The sequence below is a fragment of the Oncorhynchus gorbuscha genome, linkage group LG17 (genome assembly GCF_021184085.1).
Source record: "Oncorhynchus gorbuscha isolate QuinsamMale2020 ecotype Even-year linkage group LG17, OgorEven_v1.0, whole genome shotgun sequence".
NCBI lineage: Eukaryota > Metazoa > Chordata > Actinopteri > Salmoniformes > Salmonidae > Oncorhynchus > Oncorhynchus gorbuscha.
In genome coordinates this window covers 52,359,724-52,384,808 of record NC_060189.1, presented here as the reverse complement: position 1 = coordinate 52,384,808, position 25,085 = coordinate 52,359,724, and the positions used below count along the sequence as shown (strand labels likewise).

The 25,085-nt window shown below is 42.6% G+C and overlaps 1 protein-coding gene across 3 annotated transcripts; it reads left to right on the top strand.

Moving 5' to 3' along the window:
• Positions 1-94: 94 nt before the first annotated feature.
• Positions 95-24,667, top strand: LOC124001635 (gastrula zinc finger protein XlCGF48.2-like). 3 transcript variants are annotated; one of them, XM_046308609.1, is made up of 6 exons: positions 95-574; positions 12,516-12,646; positions 12,852-13,025; positions 22,018-22,182; positions 22,759-22,870; positions 23,186-24,667. In XM_046308609.1, exons 1-6 carry the CDS (start codon positions 292-294, stop codon positions 24,148-24,150), a joined length of 1,830 nt encoding a protein of 609 aa, XP_046164565.1. In that variant the 5' UTR covers positions 95-291; the 3' UTR covers positions 24,151-24,667. The 3 variants fall into 3 exon arrangements, with proteins under 3 accessions (XP_046164565.1, XP_046164564.1, XP_046164563.1); XM_046308607.1 differs by lacking the exon at positions 95-574 and adding an exon at positions 11,153-11,591 and having other exon boundaries at positions 23,186-24,635; XM_046308608.1 differs by lacking the exons at positions 12,516-12,646; positions 12,852-13,025; positions 22,018-22,182; positions 22,759-22,870; positions 23,186-24,667 and adding exons at positions 929-1,053; positions 1,261-2,616.
• The last annotated feature ends 418 nt before the right edge of the window (positions 24,668-25,085 follow it).

Sequence of the window (25,085 nt, the reverse complement as noted above, 5' to 3'; positions counted from 1 at the left end):
TATTTTAGTTTGTAAACTGTGATTGACTACACTCCAGTACAGTAGGTGGCGGCATGCACATCTAACGGTTGTTTACCGTTATAACACCATAAACGAAGAAACCGTAGTAAACGAAAGTATACAGTGACCAAGAGCAATTTAATTGTTGTTAGACGTTTAACACCCTGGAACTCAACATAAGATTAATTTAACCGCACAGTATCACATACTTACTCCCGGTATTCTTTAAATTTAATTGGAGACGACTTGGTTGATAGATGTGAACTAGGTAACGCTAGCTAGCTGCTAACAATGGCTAACTGTATGGTTTTTCACTCTCAAATGGCCTCCATTATGGAGGTTCTCGCGAATACAGCCGTGGCTGAGATATGTAAACTCGTAGACGACGATTATGCAGTGTTTCGTTTGGAAATAACTCAAAGCCAGAAAGAAAACAGGGCATTGCGGAGGAAACTACAGCTACTGGAAATGAAGGTGACACGGGAGCGCGCAGAGAGGACAATGAGAGAGCGCGTCCTCGCCAGTCATCCCTGTAATGTCAAGATCCTCGACCGATACAGAGGAAATGCAAAAGGTACATTTTGGCGGAGAATGCACGGCGTGTCTCCTTTCATATAGAGCTCAGTGCTCGTCGCCCCGTTCCCCTCTACATGTGTTATCCAGAATTGGGTCTTGGTCCGTTTTTGGACAGTATGCAATAATTCCCCATATTGCGCATAGACACGATCATATTCTAACCAGATTCTTGATTTATTGCACTTCCAATGATTTGCTAAATGAAAACTATGTGATACCTGGAACATAATACATCAATCAAATAGTATATCAAGAAGTTATGAGAAGTGTTACCTTACATTCTTGCCAATTATAGACAGTGTCAATAGAATACAATATACCTAACCACCTCTTTTCCTCCAATCACTCTCAGGTGAAGGACATCTCACTGGAGGCAACAGGAGCTTTGTGAAGCCAGCAGGACAAAATACATGGCGAGATGACCACCCAATCACTGTTGATGAGGGGATAGGAAACTCAACCCATCATGTTATAGAGGTTAGTGTAATAGTGTTATATAAAACATGAGTGACTTTGTAAATCAATTGTGGACAGTTTATTTCAGAAAGGCCCTCCTCAGCTATTCACTAGCTTCCATGTGCATCCTTATTTATCTGCCATAATGAAGCTTTTGAGACTTCCCTACGGCATTGTTATCCAATTCAACCCATGTACCTGTAATAACCTCCTCTCTTCTTGTGTCAGTCTGCAGATGCAGAGGCTGCAGGTCCTGGGGTCAAGCAGGAGATGACTGAAGGAGAGGAGGACCCACTGCACAGCAGAGACATCCAGACTGGTGTGCCCCCTGTATCCACAGAGAACCCCTCCACCGCCCAAGAGCAGTCCAGGACCCAATGCAGCATCATGGAGGTCAGTGGAACGCTGAACGCCATCCTCAAGTCAGAGACAGACACCGAGACTTTAACGGGGATAAACCGATTGGGCTGTCAACCTGCTCCACACTCAGAGTATTTACTTTACGGCAACCTGAGCCCAAGGACTGTTCTGTCCCATCGGGACTCAGGTGACACTTTACAGACTGTCAATGATCCATTGTGTTCATACACTACAGAGACAGAGATGATACCTGGTGACATGCCTGTGGTATTGGATACACAGACTAATCCAATGAAAGTGGACTGGAACCAGTACAGTAGTAGTGTATACTCGGAAGGGTGCCGAGATAAGAAAGGGGAGGGTCTTGTCGTAGATGAGGTGATTGTGAAAGTGGAGGACGATGCTCCTCTGATATGGAGTGCAGACGAAACTCACTTAGGAGAAGGACACTCACAGGGCAACACCAGTGACTTCTTAGACTACAGAGAAAGCTTAGAGACAAATATAAATGTCGAGACCCACTCCCCCTTACACGAGTTCAAGGATCGCGACCCATTATCCATGTCGATGGGGCCTTCCGATTCACACAGGGAACAAAAGGCCAAGGCGCGAGGAGGGGGAGCCACATCAGACAATAGTAAAGAGAAACGGTTCCTCTGCATGTTCTGTAACAAAGGCTTCCGCTGCCCTCAGAAGGTAGACATCCACCAGAGGGTTCACACAGGGGTGAAACCCTTCAGCTGTACCCAGTGTCACATGCGTTTCGCCCAGGCATGCACCCTGAAGAGGCACCAGAGGGTCCACACAGGGGAGAAACCCTTCAGCTGTACCCAGTGTCACATGTGCTTCGCTCAGGCTGGTGACCTAAAGAGGCACCAAAGGGTCCACACGGGAGAGAGGCCTTTCGCCTGTGTGCACTGTGGGAAGAGTTTCTCAGAGAAGAGCTACCTCAGGTTACACCAGCAGAAAAAACACTCCACTCTATAACAAACACTTATATCAAAAGAGAAAGATTAATTTTAGTTGTCATCAGAAAATATCCGCAGATGCATTTGGATATTCCTGGGTAGAATATTACATCCAGACATTGTGTTAAGGAATCCTGTATATACAGTCCCTACAGTGCATTCGGACCCCTTGACTTTTTCCACATATTGTTACATTACAGCCTTATTCTTAAAATTGATGAAATAATCCCCCCCCCCAATCTACACACAAACATGTTTTTAGACATTTTTGCAAATGTGTTAAAAATCAACTGAAATCACATTTATATAAGTATTCAGACCCTTTACTTAGTTTACTTAGTACTTTGTTGAACACCTTTGGCAGCAATTACAGCTTCAAGTCTTCTTGGGTATGACGATACAAGCTTGGCACACCTGTATTTGGGGAGTTTCTCCGATACTTCTCTGCAGATCCACTCAAGCGCTGTCAGGTTGGATGGGGAGCATCGCTGCACAGATATTTTCAGGTCTCTCCAGAGATGTTCGAACGGGTTCAAGTCCAGGCTCTGGCTGGGCCACTCAAGGACATTCAGAGACTTGTCCCGAAGCAACTCCTGCGTTGTTCTGTTGGAAGGGGAACCTTCGCCCCCAGTCAGGTCCTGAGCGCTGTGGGGCAGGTCTTCATCAAGGATCTCTCTCCGTACTTTGCTCTTTTCATCTTTCCGTCAATCCTGACAAGACTCCCAGTCCCTGCTGCTGAAAAAGGGTGCTGGGTTTTCTCCAGACGTAATGCTCGGAATTCAGGACAAAAGGTTCAATCTCGGTTTCAATCTGACCAGAGAATCTTGTTTCTAGAGTCCATTAGGTGCCTTTTGGAAACTCCAAGCGGGCTTTCATGTGCCTTTTACTGAAGAGTGGCTTGCGTCTGGCCACTCTACCATAAAGGTCTGATTGATGGAGTGCTGCAGAGATGGTTGTCCTTCTGGAAGGTTCTCCCATCTCCACAGAGGATCTTTGGAGCTCTGTGATCATCGGGTTCTGGGTCACCTCCTTGACCAAGGCCCTTCTCCCCTGATTGCTCAGTTTGGCCGGGTGGCCAACTCTAGGAAGTCTTGGTGGTTCCAAACTCCTTCCATTTAAAAATTATGGAGGGCACTGTGTTCTTGGGGACCTTCAATGCTGCAGACATTTTTTGGTACCCTTCCCCAGATCTGTGCCTCGTAACAATCCTGTCTCGGAGCGCTACGGACAATTCCTTCGACCTAATTGCTTGGTTTTTGCTCTGACATGCACTGTCAACTGTGGGACCTTATATAGACAGGTGTGTCCCTTTCCAAATCATGTCCAATGAATTGAATTTACCACAGGTGGACTCCAATCAAGTTGTAGAAACATCAAGGATGATCAATGGAAATAGGATGCAACTGAGCTGAATTTCAAGTCTCACACCAAAGGGTCTGAATAATTATGTAAATAAGCTATGTTTAAAACATTTAATACATTTGCTAAGATGGTTTTTGCTTTGTCATTATGGAGTATTGTGTGTAGATTGAGGATTTTTACAAATTTAATACGTTTTAGAATAAGGCTGTAAAGTCAAGGGGTCTGAATACTTTCCAAATGCACTGTAGCTCCTTTCATGTTTTTTTTATCCTGACCAGTGTTGGAAAAAGTACAAGTTATACGTGAGTATAAGTAAAGATACCTTAATAGAAAATGACTCAAGTAAAAGTGAAAGTCACCCAGTAAAATACTACTTGAGTAAGTCTAAAAGTATTTGGTTTAAAATATACTTAAGTATTAATAATATTTAATTCCTTAAATTATGCAAACCAGACAGCACAAGGTTGTTTTTAAATTTTATTTATGGAGAGGGGCACACTACAAACAAAGCATTTGTGTTTAGTGCATCTGCCAGATCAGAGGCAGTAGGGATGACCAGGGATGTTCTCTTGATAAGTGTGTGAATTGGACTATTTTCCTGTCAATGTACTTTTGGGTTTCAGGGAAAATGTATGGAGTAAAAAGTACATTATTTTCTTTACGAATGTCGTAAAGTAAAAGTTGTCAAAAATATAAATAGTAAAGTACAGATGTTTCATGTAGGTTTATCTTGGGGTGACGTTTTGGTAACCATGTAAATCTCCCGGACATGGTGAATTTGATCAATATATTCAGCATCAAAGTAGAGATCATGCAAGACTACAAATCCCTGCAAAGCCATCTCTAGCTGACACCTTTGCTAACTCGTTTGTGTCATTTTAAAACTTGCAGAAGAGAGTTCACAGAATTGTCAATTTAAAGAAATGTAGGCAATTTATATTATACAGGCAAATATATTGATAAGTCACCTTGTCCTTGAGATTTACACCGTTATAAAAACATCACGCCAAGGTAAGCCTACACAAAACACAGTCCTTATTTGAAGTGTTTCTTAAATCCCCCATGGGAAAAATGAATGGTGGAAAAACAATTGGAAAAAGTTCCTTGTTTGACCGCTAGGTTGTATGGGTATTATGACTCATACTATGGCACTCTATATGGAACTGGATGAGGTGAACTGAGGAAAGAAGGAGTACAATGAGACAGAGTAGATGATATGGTGATGGTTGGTGTGATGGTGTCTGTAAAAATGCTTCACTGATGAAGAGTGACTACCTGTCATGTAGGTTGATACTGGTGTTTTATAATGAGGAAATTATATAGTGCCTTAATTCATGTTTACTTGACATAAAGTAGTGAAGATATGTGTAATGTTAAACCTTTTCCAAAGTATTCAACAATTCATTTTATCAAAGCGAGGGTACCAGATTTACAGAAAATGTAAAGTGTTACCATAGTGAGAAGTTATTCTACTTGTCACAGGTATAGTTTTGTGCAATAAAGGTACATTGAGTGTACAATAGGACCATGTTGTTTAAATTAAATACAAAATGTACTGACTTGATATTTTTTGTGCCATTGCAGTGACTGAATTTTGTATATCAGTCGAACCAAAACATACTTAATTCGTGAATCAACACATATGGATTTGTCCAGTTTTGCTGGCGGGAGAGCCAGGACCCTGGATCAGGAGCCTCTGCGCTTCCGTCCCAAGTCGGAACCAAGATCTCATGTTAAATACTGTTGAAGTAATATAGCTACAAGTTTATCTACCTCAAGCTGCTATAGACCACCAAGTGTTAACAGTCAGTATCTGGATAACGTGTGAAATGCTTGATAATGCATGTGATATCAACAGAGAGGTATTTTCTGGGTGATTTAAATATTGACTGGCTTTCATCAAGCTGCCCACTCAAGAAAAAGTATCAGACTAACTAGTGCCTGCAACCTGGTTCAGGTTATCAGTCAACCTACCAGGGTAGTTACAAACAGCACTCATGGTCCAAACATATTGTGATGGTGTCTGTAAAAATGGCTAAGATGGGGAGAAGTATGTCCATAATAAAGCACTGCTCTACCTTAACAGCACCATCAACAAGGCAGGTCCTACAGGCTCTAGTTTGGTCACACCTGGACTACTGTTCAGTCGTGTGGTCAGGTGCCACAAAAAAGGACTTAGGAAAATTGCAATTGGTTCTGTATAGGGCCACATGGCTGGCCCTTGGATGTACACAGAGAGCTAATATTAATAATATGCATGTCAATTTCTCCTGGCTCAAAGTGGAGAGATTGACTTCATCACTACTTGTATTTGTGAGAGTAATTGACATGTTGAATGCACCGAACTGTCTATTTCAACTACTGGTGCACAGCTTGGACACCCATGCATACCCCACAAGACATGTCACAAGAGGTCTCAATCCCCATGTCCAGAACAGACTATGGAAGGAGCACAATACTACATAGAGACATGACTACATGGAACTCTGTTCCACATCAAGTAACTCATGCAAGCAGTAAAATAAAATGTTAAAAATAGATTCAAATAAAATTTTAAAAATAGATTAAAAACACCTTATGCAACACCAGGGACTATGAAGCAACACAAACATAGGCACAGACACATACATACACACAATAACATATGCACTATACACACAAATATTTTGTACTGTAGATATGTGGTAGTTGTGGAGTAGGGGCCTGAGGACACAGTGTGTTATGAAAAATGTAAATGTATTGTAATGATTTTAAAATTGTATAAACTGCCTTAATTTCACTAGAACTCAGGAAGAGTAGCTGCATGGGGATCCATAATAAATACAAATACAAACCATGAGTGACAGAGACTCCACCACACAGAACACAACCAGTGGACAGGTGGACTGAACAACCTCAGTCCTGGTGGTCATCAGAGAGACAGAGGCTCCAGTCAGGGATCCAGTCTGCAGCCCAGACCCTTCTCTTCACAGTATCAGTGCAGGGATGGAGCGGGGCCTGGGGCTGATAGGAACAGGAGGGTCTATGATACAAACACCACAGTATCCATGATGAACAGAGCAGGTCACCCTGGGATTCAACCTTCACAGAGAATGGTGAGTGGAACCCCCTGGTGGTAGACTAACAGGAAGTGCCTAGTGGCTCAGTTCATAGAAAGCCTGGGCTTGGACCTGGGTCTAGCTTTCCTCAGCTACCTCATGGTTACTGCACCGATACAGAATGTCAGGATGGGCATTCACCACGAGGTACCTAGCCTATAACACAACACACAATCCAAACAATAGCAAGAGGTCAAGGAGGGAGCTCAAATATTAACCACCTGAGGGTGGTGGCTCCTGCTTCTACCTCTGGTGTCATTGGGTCACAACGTTGAAGGCGGAGCATTAGGACGGACGCAGACAAGCCATACGCCTGTCTCACGTATGGGAAGCGCTTCGCTGAGGCGAGCTATGTGAAGCAGCACCAGACCGTTCACACCAAGGAGAGGCCCTTCAAGTGCAAATTATGTTACAAGAGCTTCTCCTTCCTGACTAACCTTACCAGACAGGAGAGTGTCCACAATGGGGAGACATCTTAGCATTGTGGCTTTAGCTGACATATTATAGTCATCATGTGAAGTGTCTTGGGGTAAGAGGGTTTTTTGGATTACTAAATCCCTCAATTGAGTATCTGGATATGCTGTCTTTCTCACAGGATACAGACTTGTTGTTTGGTGTGCTGGCATAGCCAAAACACTCATTGAAGTGCAACACTATATTTCCCCTCTAAAATTTGGTTTTGCCTATGTTCTATTCATAACAATTATAAATGTTTCTCTTTTTTATAACACCTTTATATTATAACATCCCTCCCACCGACATTATTTGGCATAATCAGGTGGTACTTGTTCCTTTATGTACTATAAATAGGTGATCAAATCTGTTAATGAATGAGAATTCATGTTGTCCTTTTGATGGGGTGACCTTTAATTTGCTTGTATATTATTTGGAATTAAAATTGTCCTTCAAACGTATAGGTTTCTGTCCTTGCCACAGATGGGATCGAGCCAGCAATTATTTTTCAGTCATTTATGGTCATTTTTCTAAACAACTCTGCTCTGAGCTTAACAGATACCAGAGAGTAAGAGGCTAAATCTGTTGCTGAAAATAAGCCCACAAAGTGAGACATTTTTGTATGGAGGTCAATTCTTCTTTTATTCCTTGTGTTACCATTTTATTTTTAAACTCTGCATCGTTTGGAAGTGCTCGTAAGCAAGCATTTCACAGTGAAGTATACACGAGTTGTTTTGGCGAGTGTTGAATTCGGTCAACAACAAAAAATGTAATTGCTAATTTGCTACATGAGGCTTATTTGAGTGAATATCAGTTTCGTAATTGTTAGGTTGTTACGAATGCACTGATAGGTGGACGCACGTGGCATTTCGGCAATTTACCCAAAAACTACATTAAATTGGAGTTGTGCTTGTTGTCATAGAGATACAGTTAGTTGGAAGTTTACATACACTTAGGTTGTCATTAAAACCAGTTTTTCAACCACTCCACAAATGTCTTGTTAACAAACTATAGTTTTGGCAAGTCAGTTAGGACATCTACTTTGTGCATGACAGAAGTAATTTTCCCAACAATTGTTTACAGACAGATTATTTCACTTATAATTCACTGTATCACAATTCTAGTGGGTCAGAAGTTTACATACACTAAGTTGACTGTGCTTTTAAACAGCTTGGAAAATTCCAGAAAATGTGGTCATGGCTTTAGAAGCTTCTGATAGGCTAATTGACATCATTTGAGTCAGTTGGAAGTGTACCTGTGGATGTATTTCAAGGCCTACCTTCAAATTCAGTGCCTCTTTGCTTGACATCAAGGGAAAATCAAAAGAAATCAGCCAAGACCTCAGAAAAAAAATGTAGTCCTCCACAAGTCTGACTCATCCTTGGGAGCAATTTCCAAACATCTGAAGGTACCATGTTCATCTGTACAGACAATAGTATGCAAGTATACACACCATGGGACAACGCAGCCGTCATACCGCTCAGGAAGGAGACGCGTTCTGTCTCCTAGAGATTAACGTACTTTGGTGCGAAAAGTGCAAATAAATCACAGAACAGCAGCAAAAGGACCTTGTGAAGATGCAGGAGGAAACAGGTAAAAGAGTATCTATATCCACAGTAAAACAAGTCCTATATCGACATAACCTGAAAGGCCTCTCAGCAAGGAAGAAGCCACTGCTCCAAAACCGCCATAAAAAGCAAGACTACGGTTAGCAACTGCACACGGGGACAAAGATCGTACATTTTGGAGAAATGTCCTCTGGTCTGATGAAACAAAAATAGAACTGTATGGCCATAATGACTATCGTTATGTTTGGAGGAAAAAGGGGGAGGTTTGCAAGCCCGAAGAACACCATCCCAACCGTAAAGCACGGGGGTGGCAGCATCATGTAGTGGGGGTGCTTTGCTGCAGGAGGGACTGGTGCACTTCACAAAATAGATAGCTTCATGAGAAGGGAAAATGATATGGATATATTGAAGCAATATCTCAAGACATCAGTCAGGAAGTTAAAGCTTGGTCGCAAATGGGTTTTCCAAATGGACAATGACCCCAAGCATACTTCCAAAGTTGTGGCAAAATGGCTTAAGGACAAAGTCAAGGTATTGGAGTGGCCATCACAAAACCCTGACCTCCAGCCTATAAAAAATATGTGGGCAGAACTGAAAAAGAGTGTGCGAACAATGAGGCCTTCAAACCTAACTCAGTCACACTAGCTCTGTCAGGAGGAATGGGACAAAATATACCCAACTTATTGTGGGAAGCTTGTGGAAGGCTACCCAAAACATTTGACTCAAATTAAACAATTTAAAGGCAATACTACCAAATACTAATTGAGTGTATGTAAACTTATGACCCACTGGTAATGTGATGAAATAAATAAAAGCTGAAATCAATCACTCAACTATTATTCTGACATTTCACATTCTTAAAATAAAGTGGTGATCCTAACTGACATAAGACAGGGAATTTTTACTTGGATTAAATGTCAGGAATTGTGAAAAACTGAGTTTAAATGTATTTGGCTAAGGTGTATGTAAACTTCCGAATTCAACTGTAGATGATAGAGACCTCATCATGGATATAATCCATTTTAGCCATTGAAGGCTTCCACCATTTTATAGTAGTCAACTGGGTGGGGATTCTTATGAGTTGGGAGCAATCAGCCAATAAAGAAGAAAATTGACTACTTTAAAATGGAGATAGCCTCAATGGCACTGCCATAGACTGTAGAAATATGTCCATACTGTCACAGACAAAGAGGATGCCACGTTCAAAACAACTGGGAACAGAAATCTAAAGACAACTGAGGGGGAAAAAGGTAATCCATGTTGGAATTCCAAATCGGGGAACTCGGGCCTCTTGCTCGTGCAATGACTTTTCAACCTTTAGATCATTGACGTCATGATTTGAAGTCCTCCCCCCCAGAGTTCTCAGTTGCACCATTAGTCCTCTATCTTGTTTTTTATTTAATTATTTGTGTACTTTACTGCATTGTTAGAAGCTAATAACATAAGCATTTCGCTGCACTTGCTGTATCATTTGCTGAATTGTGTACACAAATAATTACATATTGCTCTCGTTGGCCTGTTGTTCCCACTTGCATCGGCCCTCACATTAGCTAGAATGTTCCCACCTGATTTCACCTCCTCCCGCCTGCCTTCCATCTTTAAGGACAAGTCTTTCCATTTTTAGAGAGGTCACTCGAATATCTTGCTAATATAATAGACAATGGTTGAAGAGGTTTGATGTGTAATGTAATACGCAGTACCTTATTTCCAGTGGTGTAAAGTACTTAAGTAAAAAATATCTGTACTTTACCAATTCTATTTTTGACAACTTTTACTCCACTATATTCATAAAGAAAATGTGTACGTTTTACCTGACATCAAAAAGTACTCCTTACATTTAGAATTCTCAGGCAGGACAGCAATATGGTCCAATTCATGCACCTATCAATATAAGGCATTGTCATCCCTACTGCCTCCGATCTGGCGGAATCACTAAACAGAAATACTGCATTTGTCAATTACGTCTGAGTGTTGGTGTGCCCCAGTCTGTCCATAAATAAAAATAACAATAAAGTCGTGCTGTCTGGTTTGCTTAATATAAGGAATTTGATGTAAAGCATTTACTTTTTACTTTTACTAAAACCTATGACAATTGAGTACTTTTTCTACCACTGCACATCTAAAACCAGATACTTTTACTCAATTAGTGTTTCACTGGGTGACTTTTACTAGAGTCATTTTCTATTAAGGTATATTTACCTTTACTCAAGTATAACACTTTTTCCACCACTGCATATTTTAAGAACAGCGAAAATACCGTTGTATTTTATTTAGCCACACCCTTTGAGCTATGACGCCATATTGAGTGTAAACGGAAGTAAACAATGAACAAGAACCATTTCCACGTTAGCGTTTTTATTTAGACGTTTATTATCACCATGGAACTCAAATTATGACTAACTTAACTGCACAGCATTGCATACTTACCCCATGTCGTGTTTAATTCGCGCTGGAGACTGGACTTAGTTGATAGATGTGATCAAGGTAGGGCGAGCTAGCTACTATGGTTTTTCACACTCAAATAGCCTCCATCATGGAGGTGTTAGCGAATGCAGCCGTGGCAGAGGTCTGTAAACTCGTCGATGACGACTATGCAGTGTTTCGTTTGGAAATAACTCAAAGCCAGAAAGAAAACAGGACATTGCGGAGGAAACTACAGCTGCTGGAAATGAAGATGACACGGGAGCGCGTCCTCGCCAGTCGTCCCAGTAGTGTCAAGATCCTCGACCGATACAGAGGAATGGCAAGAGGTACATTTTGCAGAAGGCCGAGGATGCGGGGCCTGTCGCCCCGTTCCCCTCTGCGCATGTGTGACTTTAGATGCGTTAACCCAGGGAGGAAGAGGCGAAGCGAGAGTGTTTCTCAACTCAAAATCTGTCCACGAAAATAAGTCCAGGAAGGCATTTTTGTATGGAGGTAAATGAGTGTCGAATTTGGTCAACATAACATGTAATGGCTAATTTCCTACTTGAGGCTAATTTGATCAGTATACGTTTCATAATGGTTAGGTCGTTACCAATGCACTGACATAAGTGGCATTTCTGCAAATTTGGGGGAAAAAATCCTTTATATCAGAGTTTTGCCTGTTGTCATAGAGATAGATAGAGGACTGGTCATGGATATAACCCGTTTTTAGAATGGATATTGTCATTGAGGGCTTCCACCATTTTAAAGTAGTTAACTGGGAGGGGATTCCTATGAGTTGGGAGCAATCAGCTGAAGAATAAGAAGAAAATGGACTAATTTAAAATAGAGATAGAGAAATAGAGATAGCCTCAATGGCGCTGCCCATGCTCGCAGACTCTAATGGCACAGATACAAAGATGAGTCATCTATATACCTCCTCCAGCCTGCCTTCCATCTTTGAGGACATTATTATCAGGGCTGTCACTCATCATATCTTGTTGGTTAACCAATTAACCAGAATTGGGTCTTTGTCAGCTTTTGGATTGTATGCAATAATTCTCCTGATTACTTATCTTGCACAAAGACATTCCTATTATTTAATCATTGAAAACAATAGGTTGCATGGATTAGAATCAATCTATAAATAGTATATCAATCAGTTATGTGAAGTGTTACCTTACCTAAAATTCTAAAACTGTCAACAGTGTGTAGCATTGAGCATTGACAGTAGCTACCTAACCATCTCTTTCCCCCAATCACTCTATCAGGTGAAGGACATCTAACTGGAGGCCACAGGAGCTTTGTGAAGCCAGCGGGACGAAATACATGGAGAGATGACCAACCAATCACTGTTGATGAGGGGAGTGGAACCTCAACCCAGCAAGTTATTGTGATAGAGGTTAATGTAATAGTATTACATCAAATTTACAGTACATCAAATGTGGCCAGTTTATTTCAGAAAGGCTCCACACTGCGATTCACTTGCTTACATGTACTGTACATCCTTATTTATCTGCCATAGGGGAGCTTGCAAGACTTCCCTATGACATTGTTATACAATTCAACCCATGTACCGGTAATAACCTCCTCTCTTCTTGTGGCAGTCTGCAGACACAGAGGCTGCAGTTCCTGGTGTCAAGCAGGAAAGGTTTGAAGGAGAGGAGGACCCACGGCACAGCAGAGACATCCAGACTGAAGTGGCTGGAGCACCCCCTGTTGCCACGGAGGTCCCCAGCACCGCCCCAGCACCGCCCAGGACCCGAGGCAACATCACGGAGGTCAGTGGAACGCCGAACGCCGTCCTCAAGCCAGAGACAGACACTGAGACTTTAACTGTAACACACAGGCTCTTACACACAGGATCTGACCACAGATCAGATCCAGAGAGACTGGGGCTGGGGAGACCGGGCTGTCCTCCTGCTCCTAGCTCAGAGTATCTACCGGTATTTCACCAGGGCCCGAGGACAGTTCATTCCCATGGTGATGGTGACACGTTAAACACTGGCGGTGATGATCCGTCTTGTTCTTACGCTACAGAGATCGACCCTGGCAACACATCCTTGGGTTTAGAGACACAGACTGATCTGTCTAGAGGGGACTGGAACCGATACAGTGGTAGTGTATACACTGAAGGATGCCAAGATAAGAAAGTGGAGGTTATCGTCGTAGATGAGGTGACTGTGAAAGTGGAGGGCGACGCTCCTCCCACGTGGAATGCAGATTGTCACTTAGGAGACGGACACTCACAGGGCAGAGATTTCTTAGATTACAGGGAAAGCTTAGAGACAAATCTAAATGTCACAACCCAGTCCCCTTTACACTCGTTCAGGGATCGCAACCTAGTGTCAACATCGATGGGGCCTTCCGATTCACATGGCCGCGTCCTTTTCGATCAGGTATTGAACTCAAACGACAGGGCTAGAGCCCAGGTTCGGGGAGGAGGAACCACATCAGGCAATAGTAAAGAGAAACGGTTCCTCTGCATGTTCTGTAACAAAAGCTTCAGCTGCTCCCAGAATGTGGAGATCCACCAGAGGGTCCACACAGGGGAGAAACCCTTCAGCTGTACCCAGTGTCATATGCGCTTTGCCCAGGCTGGCCACCTGAAGAGGCACCAGATGGTCCACACAGGGGAGAAACCCTACAGCTGCCCCCAGTGTGAGAAGAGGTTCTCCCGACAGGACCAGCTGAAGATCCACCTGAATGTCCACACGGGAGAAAGGCTGTTTGCATACAAACGCACTGCGGGAAGAGGTTCTCAGAGAGGCTCTACCTCAGGATGCACTAGCAGAAAAAACATTCCCACCTATAACATAGAAAGTAACCATTCCACTCAATAGCTTCTGACGTTTAGATCAAACCCTGCATCAACAACAAAGAATAATTTTCAGCAATAAAGATCCACAGATTCATTTGGAATAACAAGAGTAACAGATTTCAGTGTTGAATATTCCTGGGTAGAATATTGCATCCAGACATTGTGTGATATACTATGGGGTCAGAAATTATTGACACTTGATAAAGATGAGCAATAATGACTTTATAAAATAATTAATTCAAACACTGAGCTATATTGTATGTAATTTTAAAAATCTAAATATAATTTATTATTTTATACTAATTAAATTGCTCAGAGAAAAATATTTAGTTTAACAAGTAATACTTTTTTTCTCAAAAAGTTAGAGGTCAAAATTATTATCACCGCTAAAGATTGTTATAGATAAAGTAGTCAAGTTTGATATTTGGTTCCATATTCCTAGCATGCAATGTCTAAATCAAACTTGTGACTTTACGAACTTATTGGATGCATTTGCAGTTTTGGTTGTGTTTCAGATTATTTTGTGCCCACTAGAAATGAATGGTAAATAACCTTTTACTGCAGTGGGCTAAATCAGGGTCACAGAGTGTTTCTAGGTAGTCTTAAACAAATCTACTTTGAAACAAAAGTATACTCCTCACACACATGGTTATGGGCTTAAAAAAGAAGACACTTGTACCATGTCTGATATAGAGTTGAAATGTATTAATGTTTGTCTTTGCATAAAAATATTATACTTTATATACATCAAAGACTGAAATATAACAAATTGTTTGAAATATAAACATCGGATTTGACTTTTGTTTTTAAAGAATGTCTATTAATAACATTCCACCCATGAGGTCACTAGTGGGCAATTTGGTTAGTTGACTGCAGGAATTAATTTTTTTCCCCCATATTCATAGCATGCCATGACTACATCAAGCTTGTGACTCTGCAAATTTGTTGGTGCATTCGCAGTTTGTTTTGGTTGTGTTTCAGATTATTTTGTGCCAAATAGAAATGAATGGTAAATAATGTATTGTGTCATTTTGGTGTCACTTCTGTTGTAAATAAGAATATAATATGTTTCTAAACACTTCTACATCAGTGTGATTACTACCATGATTACTGATAATCCTAAATAAATTGTGAATAATGAGAAATATCATACACCCAAGTTGGGCTGTGGTGGTCATGAAATTTTGTTAATGAACAAACACATTTAGCATCTCCATGCCTTCACACACACAAGCCGCATACAAGCCACTGATGAAGAAAAAATGCTTCACTCTCCCAATAATTACAGAGGGAGCTGTAGCTAGCTAGCTACGGTTAGCATGCTAGCTAGCTAGCTACACTGACAGCTGTCAGTGTCCTATTTGTTGATGATTATCAACTGCATGGATATTACCACACCCAATTCGTGAATATGTATTAGTAGCCTTTGTCATTATTTGGAGGTGGATCCTAAACGTGCATTTCCCCCACTTCTTCTGGGGTGGGGGGGTCCTTTGATGTACATTCAATGTAACCTCTTCTCCAGGTTATTGTGCACAGCTCATATGAGGAAGTGTCTGGGGACAAGATTACATCACAGTAGTTGTCAGAGAGGAAGAGGTGACATGAGAAGATTTACTCTGCCCAAAATCTGTACACGTTTGGGGTTTGAACTGGTTCAGGGAACATAACCGGAAAATAATTAAGTTTTTAGAAGAACAGAATAAGAACCGGGAACGAAAGTCATCTATACTGTTCTGGAACAAGTGTTATTTTAAAAGCATGGGAACCGGTTAATAAATGTATATTATGTTCTAGGCGTTTTTTTCCAGTCCTATGTGCCTATGCAAAGCTCTCACTCTTGTCACTCAGAAACGTATTCCAGTGTCTGCCTGCCAGATTAAAATCTTTGCCAGTGTGTGTATGCTATCTGCCCCTCCCCACCGAAGCTTGTCTACTAATGACGTTGCAAGCGTGATTCAGAAATTAGGGAGAAAGATTTTTAATTAAAGAATGAATTAACTTTTTCTGTGCTAGTTTTAAGGACACTATAGTTATCAAGTTTCACAATGGATTGATTAACTATTAGAAGGTAAGATGTGTTTTTGTTTGAATTCTGGTGCCCTCTGCACATAATGTTATTAGATAGCTAACTAGCTATCTCTGGTCCAATGTTAAACCAACTCGGAAGCTCAAAGACATCCAAAGTTCCTTCATAGAAGCCGCTCCTCTGTAGGTATAATTCTGTGGGCCTAATTCAGACAATACATGTCATAACAACAAAATGCCCAGTGCTCCAAGCTAAGCTCCTCTTCCACCCTCTCTTGCTCTATCCCCACCTGCAGGCGCATCTCACGCCTAACACTTGTCTGTCCAATGCATGTAAATAGCTTGCCCGCTCCATAGCAAGCTGCTCTATCGTCACTGATTTGGTGAAGTAGTTTAGTGTCGAGCTAGCTGTAAAAACATTTAGATTTCAGAGGTTTAAAAAGGAACCGAAAGGAACGATATAAACCATAGCTTTTTTTGGTTTTGTTCGAACCGGTTCAGAACTTTATTTTACTGGTCGGATCAGTGGAACGGAACAAGGGGAAAAATGGTTGTGTTCAGAACTAAAGTATTGGAAAATAATTTAGGTTACAATCCCTGGTCCGTGTGAGATAAGACATGTTTTGTATGGAGGCCTATGAGAGAGTGTCGAACTACGTGAAAATTATTTGATCGAAAAAAGTTTCGTAATGTTTAGGCTGCTACAAATGTACTGATATAAGTGGATGCGGTTGGTATTACGGCAACTTTGAGAAAAACAATTTATTTGTGCCTGTTGTTCATTCATGTATCTGCCCTCTCGTTGGCTAGATATTGCCTGCCTTACATCGTTTAGGACATACATTTCTATTGTTTAAGCAGTCATTCGAATATCTTGTCAACATAATAGATCATCCATGTCTGCGTTCACAGCTGGCAATGCCTAATCGCAATTGGTTATTCCCCATCATTTGCAACAATGTCATTGAGCTTCATCACTATCTTTCCTTTGAGGTACCTTTGCTGTTTATAAACGTTTATGAATTGATTTTACTCCTGGCTACTCTGAGCTGGGAGTTTTTGTTGTTGTCTTAAAACAGGCTTTAACAGGTTTCCTTGGACCTTTTCTGAGAGTTTTGTGGATATGGGCCATAATCTCTCCCTATTCTGCATACACCCAACAGTGCTTTATAACCAATATACACTTACTAAATATACCTACACATACTGACACACTAATAAACATTACTGTACATGTCAAAATAGTTTGGTCAGGTTTGTCTGATAATGACTTTTGACGTATCATTGCTGACTTTGTACCCACAATCACATATTTACCCACAACATATTTATGTCCACCATGACGGGTTTAACAACAATGAAGTAATTCTGTAACTACAGTATAGGAGTCAAAAGTAGTGGGGATGGATATACACTCCATGTTGAAAGTGTGTTTATTATTTATTATCATACAACGCGTTTCAAAAGAGAGCATACCGTTTTTCTCTCCATATCCCCGAATTCCTACCACAAACTCCGGACCTTTTCATCTGGATCATCACAGCTAGCTAACCGCAACCAGGGTTGACTACTTCAGGCTAATGTTTCCGTCCCAGAGCTAGCACCAACTAGCCTGGGTCTAGCCCATGCTAGAACCATCTCCCAGCTCATTCCTGGGCTACAATATCCGGACCCCTTCTACTTCCGGTACTGGGAACGGAACCCCGCCGATCCTCTACGACTGGAATACCGACATAATCTGCCCGAGGATTCCAACTGGCCCCTCAGGTGCGACGCCCGCTGAAGGCCCATTCTTCTAACCTGCTAGGCCTGCTAGCTACCTAGAGCTACTTGGAACCCTACTAATTCCACGACTGGTCTATCGACGTCACCACACAAAGAGGCAAAAACAGACTTACCCCCATCGCGACGTCCCCCAAAGGCTAACTTGCTAGCCCCGGTCTACTAACTGCTAGCTTGCCAGCCCTGGTCTGCTAACTACTAGCCCCTGCTAACTGCTTGGTTGCTAACCCGGTCTGCTAGCTTGCCAGCCCCGGTCTGCTAACTGCTAGCTTGTTTAGCCCCGGCCTACTAACTGTTAGCATCGGCCTGCTAACTGTCTGAATCGGTGTGTTCCCAGTCAGCCCAACCACTCACTGGACCCATATGTTCACTTGGCTATGCATGCCTCTCTCTAATATCAATATGCCTCGTCCATTACTGTCCTGGTTAGTGATTACTGTCTTATTTCACTGTGTAGAGCCTCTAGCCCTGCTCAATATGCCTTAACCAACCATGTTGTTCCACCACCTACACATTACCTGGTTTAAACGTCTCTAGAGACTATATCTCTCTCATCATTACTCAATGTCTAGGTTTACCTCGAATGTACTCACATCCTACCTTACCTTTGTCTGTACACTATGCTTTTAATCAGAAACCTGCCTCTTTTTACTCTCTGTTCCGAACGTGCTAGACAGCCAGTTCGTATAGCATTTAGCCGTACCCTTATCCTACTTCTCCTCTGTTCTTCTGGTGATGTAGAGGTTAATCCAGGTCCTGCAGTGCCTAGCTCCACTCCCACTCCCCAGGTGCTATCATTTATTGAATTATATAACCATAATAGCCTTGGTTTCATGCCTGTTAACATTAGAAGCCTACTCCCTAAGTTAGTTTTACTAACTGCTTTAGCACACTCTGCCAACCTGGATGTCTTAGTCGCGTCTGAATCCTGGCTTAGGAAAACCACCAAAAACCTTAATCTCCATCGCTAACTATAACATTTTCCGTCAAGCTAGAACTGCCAAAGGGGGTGGTGTTGCAATCTACTGCAAAGATAGCCTGCAGAGTTCTGTATTACTAAGTCTGTACCCAAACAATTCGAGCTTCTACTTCTAAAAATTCACCTCTCACTGTTACCACTTGCTATAGACCCCCCTCTGTCCCCAGCTGTGCCCTCGATACCATATGTGAATTGATTGCCCCCCCCCATCTATCTTCTGAGTTCGTGCTACTAGGTGACCTAAACTGGGACATGCTTAACACCCCGGCCATCCTACAATCCAAGCTTGATGCCCTCAATCTCACACAAATGGTCCTTCTGTAGCTCAGTTGGTAGAGCATGGCGCTTGTAACGCCAGGGTAGTGGGTTCGATCCCCGGGACCACCCATACGTAGAATGTATGCACACATGACTGTAATTCGCTTTGGATAAAAGCGTCTGCTAAATGGCATATATTATTATTATTATTATCAATGAACCTACCAGGTACAGCTCCAAATCCGTAAACACGGGCACCCTCATAGATGTCATCCTAACTAACTCGCCCACCAAATACACCTTTGCTGTTTTCAATCAAGATCTCAGCGATCACTGCCTCATTACCTGCATCCGTAATGGGTCAGAGGTCAAACGGCCTCCACTCATCACTGTCAAACGCTCCCTAAAACACTTCTGCGAGCAGGCCTTTCTAATTGACCTGGACAGGGTATCCTGGAATGACATTGACCTCATCCCGTCAGTAGATGATGACTAGCTATTATTTAAAAGTGCCTTCCTCACCATCTTAAATAAGCATGCCCCATTCAAAAAATGTAGAACTAGGAATAGATATAGTCCTTGGTTCACTCCAGACCTGTCTGCCCTTTACCAGCACTAAAACATCCTGTGGCATTCTGCAGCAGCATCGAATAGCCCCCGTGATATGCAACTTTTCAGGGAAGTTAGGAACAAATATACACAGGCAGTTAGGAAAGCTAAGGCTAGCTTTTTCTAACAGAAATGTGCATCCTGTAGTACTAACTCAAAAAAGTTCAGGGACAATGAAAAGTCATTGGAGAATAAGAGCACCACCTCCCAGCTGCCCGCTGTTCTGAGGCTAGGAAACACTGTCACCACCGATAAATCCACTATAATGGAGAATTTCAGTAAGCATTTCTCTACGGCTGGCCATGCTTTCCACCTCGCTGCCCCTACCCCGGTCAATTGCCTGGCCCCCTCCACAGCAACCGCCAAAGCCCCCACCATTTCTCCTTTACTCAAATCCAGATAGCTGATGTTCTGAAAGAGCTGCAAAATCTGGACCCCAACAAATCAGCCTGGCTAGACAATCTGGACCCTCTCTTTCTAAAATTATCTGCCAAAATTGTTGTAACCCCTATTACTAGCCTGTTCAACCTCTCTTTCATATCGTCTGAGATTCCCAAAGATTGGAAAGCTGCCTAGACACTCTAGACCCAAACTGTTACAGACCTATATCTGTCTTACCCTGTCTTTCTAAGGTCTTCCAAAACCAAGTTAACAAACAGATTACTGACCATTTCGAATCCCACCGTACCTTCTCCGCTATGCAGTCTGGTTTCAGAGCTCGTCATGGGTGCACCTCAGCCACGCTCAAGGTCCTAAACGACATCATAACCGCCATCGATAAGAGACATTACTGCGCAGCCGTATTCATCGACCTGGCCAAGGCTTTCGACTCTGTCAACCACCACATTCTTATTGGCAGACTCGACAGCCTTGGTTTCTCAAATGATTGCCTCGCCTGGTTTACCAACTACTTCTCTGATAGAGTTCAGTGTGTCAAATCGGAGTGCCTGTTGTCCGGACCGCTGGCTGTTCCTATGGGGGTGCCACAGGGTTCAAACCTCGGGCCGACTCTCTTCTCTGTATACATCAATGATGTTGCTCTTGCTGCTGGTGATTCTCTGGTACACCTCTACGCAGACGACACCATTCGGTATACTTCTGGCCCCTCTTTGGACACTGTGTTAACTAACCTCCAGACAAGCTTCAATACCATACAACTCTCCTTCCGTGGCCTCCAACTGCTCTTAAACACAGGGAAAATTAAATGCATGCTGTTCAACCGATCGCTGCCCACACCTGCTCGCTCGTCCAGCATCACTACTCTGGATGGCTCCGACCTAGAATACGTGGACAACTACAAATACCTAGGTGTCTGGTTAGACTGTTAACTCTATATCGCAACAAAGCATCTTTCACTCATGCTGCCAAACATACCCTCGTAAAACTGACCATCCTACCGATCCTCGACTTCGGTGATGTCATCTCTAAAATAGCCTCCAATACTCTACTCAACAAACTGGATGCAGTCTATCACAGTGCCATCCATTTTGTCACCAAAGCCCCATACACTACCCACCATTGCGACCTGTACGCTCTCGTTGGTTGTCCCTCGCTTCATACTCGTCGCCAAACCCACTGGCTACAAGTTATCTACAAGTCTCTGCTAGGTAAAGCCCCACCTTATCTCAGCTCACTGGTCACCATAGCAGCACCCACTCGTAGCACGTGCTCCAGCAGGTATATCTCACTGGTCACCCCCAAAGCCAATTCATCCTTTGGTCATGTTTCCTTCCAGTTCTCTGCTGCCAATGACTGGAACGAACTACAAAAATCTCTGAAGCTGGAGACTCATATCTCCCTCACTAGCTTTAAGCACCAGCTGTCAGAGCAGCTCACAGACCACTGCACCTGTACATAGCCCACCTATCTACCTACCTCATCCCCATACAGTATTTATTTATTTATCTTGCTCCTTTGCACCCCAGTATCTCTATTTGCACATTCATCTACCATTCCAGTGTTTAATTGCTATATTGTAATTACTTCGCCACCATGGCCTATTTATTGCCTTAACTCCCTTATCTTACCTAATTTGCACTCACTGTATATAGACTTTTTGTTTTCTTTTGTTCTACTGTATTATTGACTATGTTTGTGTTTTTTCCATGTGTAACTCTGTGTTGTTGTATGTGTCGAATTGCTATGCTTTATCTTGGCCAGGTCCCAGTTGCAAATGAGAACATGTTCTCAACTAGCCTACCTGGTTAAATAAAGGTGAAATATATATATTTTTTTATCTGTGTGTGTGAGGGAGGGAGTGTATGTCTGTGTAATCTGTATCACCTCTCTCATCCAGGAGGAGGAGGGTCCAGAGGTGCTGTGGGTGAAGGAGGAGGGGTGTGAGGAGGGTCTGGGGAACACTGAGGGGACCATGGTCATGGAGGACAACCAGACTACACCTCCTCCTGAACCCGCAGAGGAATCAGCTGAGCAGCACGAGACCACACACAGTCTCACTGAGGTGAGCCCACTGTGAACTACTGTCTGTATCCACAAAGTATCTTAGAGTAGGAGTACTGATCTAGGATCAGTTTGGCCTTTTAGATCATAATAAATAACATTATTTGGAAAGTTCCTAGATCAGCACTCCTACTCTGAGACTCTTTGTGGATACGGGCCTAGGACTTGATTCAATTTGTCTTAACTGTGGGACCAGGCCTTTGAATTATCAAACCATTTGGGATTTTGGCAATGAAAAATGGAAGTCTTCAGTTACAGCTAGCATGCTAGGGGTACCCAAACATTTCCATTCTTTGTGCTAAGCTAGTTAGCATTACTGGACGCAGATACATAATAATGGTATCCACAAGTTCATCTGACTCTGGGGAAGTATAAGAGTGTCTGCTAGATGACTAAAATGTAAATGTAAATAAAGGGCTTCATTGCCAAAATCCTGAACTATCCCTTTAAAGAGTGTCAAGTAATCAAATCAACTAACACTTTTGCATAATATGAAATCAACATGTTTGCATTGTATAGCAGCGTGCTGATATCAGATGTCTTGATCCCACATCCTCTCACTCTGTATCTCTTACAGTCAGTAGACATGGAGGATGGGAAGCCTGATCTGCTGCTGGTCAAAGAAGAGACAATAGAAGACGGACAAGAGAGCATTGATTTGCTGAGTGAACTAAAGATGGGGGAGCAAGGTAAGAGAGACATACATATACAGAACATAATAGATATACTTCAATGGGAATAGTGATGCACCTGGCTATTATTTTCTCTTCATTCATAAAATGAAATCAATACAACCTACACTCAGTGACCAGTTTATCTAGTGCCGGGTTGAACCGCCCTTTGCCTCCAGAACAGCCTGAAAAGGTCATACTGGTCAAGGTCATACATTATAAAAAAATACACATTATAATGTATGAACTTGACCAGGTAATTTACAAAAAAAACTCCATATATAGAGTTCTCTGCCATGTTTGTAAAGTCTATTTTGTAACCTCTTCCTGCAGGTGGTTGGCTGGAGGCTAACAGAGGAGACTGGGCGGCCATCTTGGATTCCAAGACCCAGAAGGGTGCAGCCAAGGGCCCAGGGTACGACATCACCGAGCAGGCCAGAACCAGAGGCGACATAGTGAAGGTCAATGGATGGGACAACGTCCTCAACTCTGGGCTGGGGGACAACACTGTTAATTCCAACCAGAAACAGAGAGTGGAACACAAAATAACATCTGAATTTAGCCTCCATGACAACAGACTTGTTGAAACCAGGGCGAGATGTAGATTTGGTCTGCAGGGACAGGGCGGTGTCCATATGCAGCTAGAGAGAACAGACACTGACTCGGCCAGCGATGCTCCCTCCTGCTCCTATAGTTGTGATTCAGAGAGACAGGTGGCGCCTCAGGTTAACCCCCTAACAGATGCTGCCTTCAGCCTGCCTTCTTTAGGATCTATCAACTGGAACATGAACACCGTGACAACACAGACACTTCCTAGCCTTCATCCTCCTCACACTGTCCTAATGTTAAACCAGACCTCAGACAATGCCAGTGCATCAACACTAAATGGCTACACAAGCCCATTGAACAATTACAGTAGTAGTAGCGCTATCAGTAGATCTGGTGGCAAAGAGAAGCGCTTCCCGTGTTCGTTCTGTGGGAAAGCCTTCAGTTTCCCCAAACAGGTGGAGATCCACCAGAGGATGCACACGGGTGAGAAACCATTCGGTTGCCACCTGTGCCGGGCCAAATTCTCCCACTCGTCCAGCCTGAAGAGGCACCAGAGGGTCCACACAGGGGTGAAACCCTTCAGCTGTACCCAGTGTCAGATGTGCTTTGCCCAGGCTGGTCATCTGAAGAGGCACCAGAGGGTTCACACGGGAGAGAGGCCGTTCGCCTGTACGCACTGCGGGAAGAGGTTCTCAGAAAGGAGCTACCTCAGGATACACCAACATAAAATGCACAGGGCCCATGTATAGAGTATAGTGACATTTAATGTAGTTTGTTTGTTTGTTTGTAGTTTATTCTGGTGGTTTTGGATGTGGTAGCGAATTGGATGAGGTGAACTGAGGAAAGAATGAGCATGATGACTCGCCTGCTCCCGCTCCTCCTCTCTGGCGCACGAGGGCGCCAGGCTGCCCATCATTACGCACACCTGTCACCGTTATTACACACATCAGCACTCGCTGGACTCCATTGCCTTGTTGGTTGCCCCCGTGTCAACATTATTGTAGTTTTTGTTTTCCCCTATCCAGACGCTGTCCATATTCTATTCCTGTCCGTGTTTTATTAAATGTTCACTCCTTGTACTTGCGTCTCGTCTCCAGCGTCTGTCCTCGCGTGATATTGTGATGGTGTCTATAAAAATGCTTCACTGATGAAGAGTGACAACCTTCAACCTTTAGGTTGATACTGGTGTTTTATAATGAGATACGGATAATGCCTTAATTCATGTTTACTTGACATGAAGTAGTGAAGCTGTGTGTAATCTTGAACCTTTTCCAAAGTATTTTTAAATACATTTTTATCAAAGCAAGGGTACAAGATTTACAGAAAAGGTAGTGTTACCATAGTGAGAAAATATATTATACTTGTCACGTATTGTTTTGTACAATACATGTGCTGTACTTAAAAGTTATAAGTACATGACCATTTTGTTGAATTTAAATACAAAATTGACTGACTCTGGTTATTTTTGTATCATTACAGGGACTGAGTTTTCCTTATCTCAGTCAAACCAAAATATCGTACTTAATTCAACACATGGATTTTTTTTATTTATAAACTCCAATAGCTCCATATTGTTAGGTACTTGAATCACAGTGGTTGTGTCCGAATAGCCTAACTGGCGTCCTAGATACTAGGTCCTTTGAGTATGAGAAAAAAATTCAGATTAATAGCATAGCTGTGGGAA

Excerpts from the sequence above, each read along its gene's own strand:
- LOC124001635 (XM_046308609.1), top strand. The coding sequence starts at position 292 with ATGGCTAACTGTATGGTTTTTCACTCTCAAATGGCCTCCATTATGGAG. Across the intron at positions 575-12,515 it reads ATACAGAGGAAATGCAAAAG|GTGAAGGACATCTAACTGGA; the intron begins GTACATTTTGGC and ends TCACTCTATCAG. Across the intron at positions 13,026-22,017 it reads CCCGAGGCAACATCACGGAG|GAGGAGGAGGGTCCAGAGGT; the intron begins GTCAGTGGAACG and ends TCTCTCATCCAG.